Source organism: Otolemur garnettii, unplaced genomic scaffold, assembly GCF_000181295.1.
Source record: "Otolemur garnettii isolate 467f Iridium unplaced genomic scaffold, OtoGar3 scaffold00116, whole genome shotgun sequence".
NCBI classification, from domain to species: domain Eukaryota; kingdom Metazoa; phylum Chordata; class Mammalia; order Primates; family Galagidae; genus Otolemur; species Otolemur garnettii.
In genome coordinates, this window is record NW_003852511.1 from 1,034,738 (window position 1) to 1,045,572 (window position 10,835).

General features: G+C 40.8%; 1 protein-coding gene across 1 annotated transcript in view; it reads left to right on the forward strand.

Annotated features, from left to right (window-relative positions):
* DISC1 (disrupted in schizophrenia 1) overlaps positions 1-10,835 on the forward strand; it is a 334,249-nt gene that overhangs the window by 123,474 nt on the left and 199,940 nt on the right. The window contains exon 9 of the mRNA XM_023517671.1: positions 6,379-6,567. Coding sequence (XP_023373439.1) covers positions 6,379-6,567 — 189 coding nt within the window. The remainder of the gene's footprint in view (positions 1-6,378; positions 6,568-10,835) is intronic.

Sequence of the window (10,835 nt, forward strand, 5' to 3'; positions counted from 1 at the left end):
CCTCACGCCTCCTCCCAAAGGTCGTATATTCACCTTCACACACCCCCATGGGATTTGAACAGGACCCATTAGACTATGAAGATTGAGGTCACAGGTCACTGATGGAACTTCCTTGGAGGATCAACATTGATTTTCTGAATTTTTGTCACTGAACTCTTAGCCAATTTCAACAATCAGAGGTGGGAAACTGCCTCAACCAAAATTTGCCTTGTAGGCTTAGATATGAGGTAAAAATGCTTATGAAATATTAACCAAGGGCAGTGTAGCATTTTACCGCTGCTGGGGTTTTGGTATGAACTATCTCTTTGGGAATTAACACTCGTTCTGCACTTGTAAAAAGTTTGCTTCTATTACTATGCATTTTCCCAAGCCCTACTCAGGATCAAGGAAGAGACCCAGGTTTTAAAATTCATGATTGTTCTCATGTTTTGTGAAGGTCTTTAGAGTTTGGGATAGGCTGCAGGGGATCGGAAGGCATATTTCCAGCAGGCTCCTGCTCTACACATGCAGTCTCTTCCAATCGGTTCTTTGTTTTTGGCCTGGGCTGGGCTTGAACCTGCCACCTCCAGCATATGGGGCCAGCGCCTTACTCCTTTGAGCCACAGGTGCCACCCAACTTCTAATTGGTTTTTATTAGAGAAGTCTTGTCTTTCTGAACTGCTTGTAGGAAGCAATATTCTGCTTGGTGTCTCAGAAGGCACCATTGGCCCCCATTCTACCTTTTGTTAACTCTCTCTTGAAAACACTGTTCAGAAGAAAGATTGGAGCTCCCTAAGCCCAGCATAAAAAGGAGCATTTTGAAAGCACATGGCTGCCCAGCCTCAAAGCAGTTATATCTCTGAGGCTGGTCCATCTGCAAGTTCCCCAAGAGTCGGGGGACCCTTGAGGTTCTTTGTGGCATGCTGTGGGGAGCTGTACCCCTGCTTCCCTGGCTTGCTCACTGGTCAGGATGGAAATCACTGATCTGGGAGGGGTTTCATTTGTATTTCTGTTTAAAACTCAAAGCTTGTGGAAGTCCACCTTGCTTTCCTATGGACTTTTTCTTTTTTTATTTAAGTGAGTCCTAATTCATTAGCTTGGCATTTGGGACACTACCATTTTGATCCGACCTCCTTATCAGACAGCCCAGTCTTTATCTTGGTCTCTGACCAAGATTTCTGTTTCTTTTGGGCATCTTATATTCTTCCGTCATGAAACTTGCTCAGCCTCTCCTTCTGGAATAATCTCTCTCTTCTCTGACCCTTCTGGCACATAATTGTCTGTTCTTTACAGTGCTCTGTGTCCCCTGGATTTTATATTTACTTCCCAGAGAGCAGGTGCAGTGACTTCTCTCTTGTGTTTGTCATGTTGCCTAATACGGTGATAGTCAAAAGGGTCTCAAAAAGATATTTATGTAATCATGAAACTGGAAAGTATAGATTGCAGTGACAGATGCTACATACCGGGTGCTCATGCTTTCGCGGTGGGAAAGCATTTTGTAAAATAAAGCAGCAAACAGTGTCACTCAGTATTTAAGAGCAGGGATTCTGGACTTGAGCTCACGCTGGAAGCTTGCCCTGCTGTTCACTTGCATGTGATCTCAAGCAACATGCCTTAGTTCTCTGGATTTCCATTTTCGCAGCTATAGAGATAACACTGTGTATTCCAGTGAGCATAAAAAGCACCACTAGTTTATATGCTATAAAGAAAGAAAATTGCTGTCAATTAAACAATGACGCCACACTTCCTGAGGCTCAGAAAGAGCTATTGAAACAGCTCTTAGATGTATTTAAGCTTTTAAAAGATCGTAAGTCACTCTTTAAAAAGGAAAATAAATTGGTTAAGGTTTTCCTAAAGTATTTCGTATTTAGTCTGAATCTTCTAAGATCCATATTGACGCAAAGTGGTTGAGGCTCATGTTCCCCATACAGCATCGTCCTCTAGGCCTGCAGTCCCCAACCCACAGGCCACGGACCGGTACCACTCCCACTTCCGTCATCACTGCCTGAACTCTGCCTCCTATCAGATCATCAGCATTTGATTCTCCTAGGAGCTCAAACCCTGCTGTAAACTGTGCACTTGAGCGGTCTAAGTTATGCCCTCCTTGATGCACTGAGGTGGAGATGTGCTTGAATCATCCAGAAAACCATCCTTCCATGAAACTGGTCCCTGATGCCAAAAAGGTTGAGGACCACTGCTCTATGCCATGGCAGCTCCCCTACCAGCCTCACCCTTCCCCTGCCCTGAGGATGGACTACTGTTTTCTGCAGGACTTTCTGCCAAGTTGCTAACACCCTTCCTCAAGTTTTAAATGTTGGTACTTTCCTGATCTTATAAATCTATGTTAGCAGAAGGTTTTCAGGAACAGCCAGAACGCAAATGGTCCTAAAATAGTTTCTGCATTGAGACACCAGGGAGTTGCATGTGGTCAGCTAGGCCACCACGTATAATTGAGTTGTAACAACTGCATCCTGCCTGCCTTCCAGATGATAGTGATGTGTGATACGTACCTGTTTCAGAGATGTTAAAATGTTAAAAAAAAACACCAAAAAACAAAATGATGCTTATTAAAATCAGCAATATAGGATGTGATCTCTCTCCCAAGGTTGTGGTGAGATTAAAAGGAGAGAAGGTTTATAGCTATTATTGTGATTATGGTTACAATAAATTCTTAGAAAACATAGTCATGCCTTTTAATAACAGTGACTATTATTTTTGGGACACTTTTTAATGTGATATGTTTTTATGAATTTATGATTTGATTTTTCTGTGTAAAATTTTCCTCTTTTTTATTGAGGTCTGATTTGTGTTTGTGAAGTGAGCAGGTGTTAATTGTACAGTGCTATGAATGGATACCTGTGTTACCAGCCACCTTGTCAAGATAGCGAACGTGTTCATCACCCCCAAAACACCACTCTGGTGTCCTTTCTCAGTCCTTCTCCTTCCTTCCAAGATGACTTCTGTACTGATGTCTTCTACCATGAATTAGTTTGGTCTGTTCTAGAACTCAATGGATTCATATGGCAGGTAGTGTTTTATGTCTTTTGGGGGGTGGTGAGGAGGGCTATGTACTTGTCTCTGAGGGCATGAAAAGTTTGTTTCTTTCTATTGCTGAGGAGTCTGCCCTTGTTTCTGGTTCTGGTGGTGGATCCAATTTGGGGTTCTCACTCATAAAGCCGCTATGAACACTGAAGTACAAGTATTTCTGATTCTATGTTTTCATTTCTCTTGTGCAAATGCTTAGAAGTAGAGTTGTTGGATTACAGGGTAGATGCATGTTTAACTTCCAGGGAAACTGGCAGGACTTGTCTCAAAAGGCCTGTTCCATTTACACCTGGGAGAGTTCCCATTCCTCCACATCCTTGCCAGTGTTGACATTTTTAGTCTAGTTCATTCAAACCATTTCAGTGGGTTTATGGTGGAATCTCTATGGTTTTAGTTTGTGATTTCCTGATGGTCAGTGGTGTCAAGCACTTTTTCATGTGTTTATTGGCCATTTGTATATCTTGCTTTGAAAAATGCCTAAGTCACTGCCCATTTTTTGGCAACACCATTTGTGTTTTGCCTGTTGAGTTGCAGGACTCAAGTCTTTTGTCAGACAAATGGGTAGCAGATGTTTTCTCCAAGTCTGTGACTTGACTAATCATTTTTTTTTTAAGTCTCATAAGTATATTATTTTGAATTTCCCTTATTACTGGTGAACTTGAGTATCATCTCACATATTTATTAATTATTTGGTTTTCTTTCTTTCTTTTTTTATTAAATCATAGCTGTGTACATTAATACAATCATGGGGTACAATGTGCTGGATTCACACACAATCTGAAATGCTTTCATCAAACTGGTCAACACAGCCTTCACAGCATTTTCTTAGTTATTGTGTTAAGACATTTATATTCTACACCTAGTAAATTTCACATGTACCCTTGTAAGATGCACTGTAGGTGTGGTCCCATAAATTACTCTCCCTCTACCCATCCTCACCCCTCCCCCCCCTTCATCTCCCCTTTCCCCTTCTTCTTGGGCTATAATTGGGTTATAGTTTTCATAAGAAAGCTATCAATTGGTTTCATAGTAAGCCTGAGTACATTGGATACCTTTTCTTCCATTCTTGAGATACTTTGCTAAGAAGAATATGTTCCAGCTCCATCCATGTAAACATGTAAGAGGTAAAGTCTCCATCTTTCTTTAAGGCTGCGTAATACTCCATGGTGTCCACCACAAAAGTAAACTCTCTCAGAAACTTTTCATCAAATGCCTAGTCATTTTTTAAATAGTATCTTTTGCTGAGCAGAAGTTTATAATGTTGATGAAGTTCATTTATCAGTTCTTCCTTTTCATGGTTAGTGTTTCCTATGTCCTGTCTAAAGTTTGTACATACTCTGAAGGCAACAAGATATTCCCCCATATTTCTTCCTAGAAGCTTTCTAGTTTCAACTGCTACATTTAGGCTTATGATTTATCCTTAATTAATTTTTTTGTGTGGTTTGAGGCATGGATCAAGGTTAATATTTTCATAATATAGATAGCTAGTTGTTCCAGCACAGTTTACTGCAAATCCTTTCTTTTTTTCATTGACTTCTGGCACTTTGGTTGAAAATCAGTTGGCCATATGCATGCAGATCTACTTCTGGACTGTCTATCCCACAGATCCATTTGTCTCTCTACCTAGCCCTTTGCCAGTGCTATACTGTCTTGATTTATCTAACTTAGTCTTGAAATCAGGACTACATTTTAAAGAATTGCTTTGGGCCTTTGCACTTTTATTTATATTTTCTTTTCTTTTTTCAGAGATAGGTTCTTACTATGCTGTCCAGGCTAGAGTATGGTGATTATTCCAAATCACAATCATAGTACATTATAGCCTCAAGTTCCTGAGTTCATTCTTTTATATTTTAAAATAAGCTAATAAATTTGTACAAAAGTCTCATGCAATTTTGATTACAGTTATATTAAATTAATGAATCAATTTGTGGAAAATTGAAATCTTAGCAATGCTGAATTTTTAAATACATGAATATAGTATATCTGTCTAATTATTTGTCTTTAATTTCTCTCAGCAGTTTTAGTTGTCACTGGAGAGCTGTACATATCTTAAAAATTTATCCCTGAGAATTTTGAGCTTTTAAGTATCTTCTTGTGAACTGAATAAGGCTCTTCCTTCTCAGCTGCTGACTGATTGGACCCCTTCTTGATGAAGGGGATACCCTAAAACTGAGCTGCTGGCCCTGAGAAGGGATTCCAGAAGCATCTCATCATGCCTCCCTTCCTTCTTGCAGACATCCTTTGTAGCTCTTTGACAGTCCTGGAGCTACGCAAGGCAAAGCTGCAGGTCTTCAGTATACACAGCACTTGAGTCTGGATGTATGTCCCGTGGGTCATCTCACAATAACGGAGTTCCTTATCTTAACTTAAAACATTCCCAACTTTTAAATAAAGTTTCATTTCTTTAACCAATTACAAATGAAAGAGTTTTTAAACCCACCTATAACTGTATGCCCCTTGAGATGTCTCACGTTTTTGCAACAAACCAATGTGCACTTTCCATGTATTGATTTATGACTTTGTGTGTAATTCTTGCCTCCCTGAACTGTATAAAACCAAATTGTTACCCAACCCCAGTAAGTCCACTTGTTCGAGGCTTCTTGGATTTGGGTCTGAACCAGGATCCTCAAATTTGGCTGAGAATAAACTTCTTTAAATTATTTTATAGAGTTTGGCTTCCTTTCTGTTGATTTTCTGAATTATTTTTAACATCTTCTAATTGTTTAATATTTAGACAATTGATCTTTGTATTTTGACCTTGTTTCCTGTAACCTTGTTACATTCAATATGCCATATATTTTTCTCAATACTTTACAAAATTTCTTATTTATTCTAGCAAGCACTTATGATGCAGGTGTTGTTACAATCGTATTTTATAAGAAGTTTGTTCCAGGTGTGCTGATTTCCTTGCTCCAGGTCATGCAGTTTGAGTGACAAGGGGACTAGGATTTTAATTTATGTCTAGTTTGACTCCAAGACCCAGTCCCTTTTCACCTGCTATAATATGTCACATCTTTGACATTGGGATATTTGAGTGGGGTAATACATTGTGGCTTCCCTGCGCTCCACCAGGACACTTTTTGGCTGTCATGTTTCACAGGCATGGCTTAGCCAATGGAACCCCTAAAACAGACATAACAAGAATAAGATGATATAAAGACAGGCAGTTTTCCCACTTCAAGGATGTTAGTGTTCTTCCAGTTAGTGTAGGACAGGGCTGTTAAAGAAGTGGCACGTAGCTGCAGGGCTCCACGCCTTTAGCTGTGCTGAGTGTATTAGCTGCTGCTATACTTTGTATGTTCGTGCATACTGTGAAGCTTCTTTTCTCTTCTTCTCCCCCACGATGTGCTGTAGGAAATCATTTCTGTACAGCAAAGGACCTCACCGAGGAGATTAGATCATTAACATTAGAGAGAGAAGGGCTGGAGGGACTCCTCAACAAGCTGTTGGTGCTGAGTTCCAGAAATGGTAAAAAGTTGGGAAGTGTTAAAGAAGATTACAACAGATTGAGAAGAGAACTGGAACACCAAGAAACTGCCTACGGTAAGGAGTGCGCAGCTGTTGCCTGGTGGGACCTTTATGATGTTTACTGTGCTGTGTGGCCAGGCAGGTTGTTCTGTGTGTCATGTGGATGTCACTTTGAAGGGTGCCATGGAGCACAAGGCTCTTCTCCAGGTGCCTTGGCAAACAGTGGAATTACTTGTCAGCTTTGGTGTTGGTTTTACAGGTGACATTTTTCTTTTTCTCTTCCTCCTCAACCCTGCATTTGCGAATTTCCTTGTGATTATTTACAGCAATCTCTCCCTTGGCACAGGTCTTGAGTACTTTCCTTGTTTGATAATTATCTTCCCTTTGTCCACTGGCTCAGTCCTCTGGATTTGCATAATCACAGACTAAATCAGGCCGAGTCTGAGAAAACTGAGTGAAGACCATGAAGTGGCTCTTCCATGTGTATGCTTTTTTGAGAGCTTCTTTCTCAGAAAGAATGGGAGAAGATGACAATGCGCCTTAGCTGAAGCCCCTGCTTGTTGTTGGTGTTAAGGTCTTATGTTCTTTCCTATTTCAATTGTGAAGGAAAGCAGGGTATCAGAACCAGGAGCCAAACACTGTGTAAGTTAAAATTGTCCTTTATTACCAAGATTCAGAATCCCAGGAAGATAGGTTGGTCTTTCTCAAAGCCTGCTTACTTTGAGAGAACTTTACAGAGTTCTTTTACCATTCCCCAAAGTTACTGTATTTACTTACTCATCATAAGCGTAGGACACTAGCCATGCATCATTAACCCTTTTATCACAACAGCAAACAATAGTGTATCTAACAGTGGTTGGCAGCATTCCTAAGCCATCTCCCCCCTCCCCTTATCAGCCCAGGGCCATGATGGCTTTCACACCTGGACCCAGGGGAGGATAGGAGAAGGGTGACTGTCTAATAACTAGTTAGATCATTATGTGGAAGCTGTTTTTCTCTCTTACACGAATGAAGAGGAACTGAGGTCACCTTGATATTTGCATCCTGAGGGATAGTCTCAGAAGATGCTGGTTCAGTTCAAATTAAGATAGCAAAAACCTATTTCCTAAAAAAACAAACAAACAAACAAAAAACAAATTAAGGGATTTCTGACAATTCACTTTCTAATATACTAAGGAAATCATTAAAAGTGAATTCAGATATAAAATATATGAGATGATGGAACTCATTTCTTCACCAATAAAGTGATTATAACATCTGTCTCATAGGCTGATTAAGTGGTGCAGATTAATTTAGAATGATCCTAGAATGTGTGTGTGCACACGCATGTATGCACACACCCTTTCATCCCTCCTAGGAACTAGAAGGTATTTCAAGGCAGAGGTCATATATAGCATCTCGTGGTCCCTAATAAACATCATTTACTAAAAAATATTGAATGAGGCTTAGCGCCTGTAGCTTAGTGAGTAGGGTGCTGGCCACATACACCAAGGCTGGTGGGTTCAAACTCAACCCAGGCCTGCTAAACAACAATGACAACTGCAACAACAACAAAAAAATACCTGGGCATTGTGGTGGGCACCTGTAGTCTCAGCTGCTTGAGAGATTGAGGCAAGACAATCACTTAAGCCCAAGAGTTTGAGGTTGCTATGAGCTGTGACACCATGGTGCTCTACCAAGGGCAACATAGTGAGACTCTGTCTCAAAAAAATATATATACTGAGTGAATTATGAATAAATGGCTATATTTTAAAAGTCTCCGTATTCAACAGCGCCTCTGGCTTACTGGGTAGGGGGCTGGCCCCATATACTGAGGGTGGTGGGTTCAAACCTGGCCCTGGCCAAACTGCAACAAAAAAATAGCCTGGCGTCATGGCGAGTGCCTGTAGTCCCAGCTACTGGGGAGGCTGAGGCAAGAGAATTAATTGCCTAAGCCCCAAAGCTGGAGGTTGTTGTGAGCTGTGATGCCACAGCATTCTACTGAGGGTGACAAAGTGAGACTCAGTCTCAAAAAAAGAAAAAAAAAGGGCTCCTTATTCGAAAAGAAATAAGAGATGAAATGATGCTATTAGAAGCCAGATTTTGGGGTGGAACAAGATGGCAGACCAGAAGGATCATTCAGCTGAGCTCTCCTAGAAAGACTGGGGAAAAAGAGAGAACCCAGTCATACCTGGTACAGGGACTTTACCCAGAGTCATAGCTCAGGGAGCACAGCGAAGAGGTGGTGAACTGGATGCAGGGTGTGATCTGGAGCTGTGGAAATCTGAAGAATTAGTCAAGTGATTGCAACTGGCTGGGATGGACTGCCCTCCCCCACAGGTCTGGACAGGAAGAAGCCTTTCCAGTGTTTTCAGTTGTTGGGGGAAGCTGAGTGAGGAGTGGAAACCTTAAAAGAATAGGCAGACTTAAACAGTATACAGCAACCAGATTTGAATGCTGATTGAAGTGGATTTGCTATGGATTTGGTGGCTTGTGAGGAAGCCATACTGAGAAGGTCTTGGTGGCCAGGCAGCTATCATTGTGGGAGGGTCTTGAGAAGGTTTTACCAGGGGCCTAAAGCATAGCCATCTTAATTTTGCCTGCTGGGATCAAAGCTCCATTCCTGGGACAGGCTGAGGCATCCCACAGGAACTGATCTCAGAGGGTGTGTGAGACCTGCCCCTGAAGGATTCTTGTGAACTTTAAGATTCCAACCCAGCAGGGTCTGAATGCTGAAGAAACAATCAGGCAATCACTGAAGACAACTAAATTTGGAATAAGGACCATAGAGGTTGCTAGCTCTGCTCTCTGTCTCCTAAAAAGACCACAGCACCACCTGGGGTCCTGGTGACATATTGCAACATATTGTCATCAAGAGCAAGGGCTTTTGTTTATTTGGGTTTGCTCAGGCTGAGGCCACTTTAATACCTAAGCTCTGAGACAAGCTAATTTGAAGTAAAGGAGGCAATAAGAAGGAAAAAGGAGGCCAAGGATGTGAACAAGAAGAAAGAACACTTGAGGAGCCAACAGAAAAATTCGGGCAACATGAAAAGTCAAAACAGAGGAACTCCCCAAGGTACCATGAGGCAGCTACTGCAGAAGACTCTACCTATAAAGAATTAATGGGCTTGACAGAAAGGGGATTTAAAATATGGTTGGTAAAGACAATCAAAGGAATGGACAAGAAAATGGAAAGATAGAACCAAAAGTCAGAGGAGAGATACATATAATATAGAAAGGATATGGTGGAGCTTAAGGAAATGAAGGAGACAATCAGGGAATGTAAAGATGCAGTAGAAAGTATCAAAAATAGATTAGACCATGGAGAAGAAAGAATCTCAGCGCTAGACGATAAAGTGTTTAAGTTAACCCAGGTAGTCAAAGAGGCAGAAAAGGAGAGAGAGAAAGCAGAACAGGCCCTTGGAGAACTACAAGACTCCATGAAGCATTTAAACATATGAATAAAAGGGATTCTTGAAGCAGAAGAAGATTGTTCCAAAGGAATGGAAGCCCTCCTGGAGACTTACCATAAATGAAAACTCACCAAGTTTCAGTAAAGACCTTGACACACTCCTTTCAGATGGATATCAAACCACAGGTCATTTCACCTCAAACAGAGCCTCTTCAGGACACATTGTAATGAACCTGTCCAAAGACAAGATGAAAGAAAAAATTCTGCAAGCAGCCAGGTATAAGCGCCAATTGACCTACAGAGGCAGAGCCATTAGGATAATAGCAGACTTTTCAACTGCAACTTTAAGTCTGCAACTTTAAAGCTAGAGGAGAATGGTCATCCATCTTCAACATTCTTAAATAAAACAGTTTTCATACCCGAATTCTGTATCCTGCTAAACTAAGCTTCAGAATTAATGTAGAAATCAATTTTTTTGTGGATATCCAAGCAACTGAGGAAATTTGCCACAACAAACCAGTTCTACAGAAAATACTTAGACGTATTCTCAACAATGACCACCACAATGGACTATAAGCAAAGGAACCAACTAGAAGCCAAAGGTCAAAACTTAGCTTCCTCAATGGTGCAAAGGATAAAACTACACAATAGACTTTCACAAAATAAGATGAATAAAAATCCACCACACTTATCAGTTCTCTCAATAAATGTCAATGGACTGAATTCACTACTGAAGAGGCACAGGCTGGCTGATTGGATAAAAAAACACAAGCCATCCATATGCTGTCTCCTAGAGACAGACCTAGCCTTGAAGGACAAATTAAGATTCAGGTTTAAGGTATGGAAAACAGTATTTTAAGCAAATGGAAATCAGAAGAAAGGAGAGGTTGCAATCTTATTTTCAGATACAAGTGGATTTAAAGCAACTAAAATTAAGAAAGACAAAGATGGA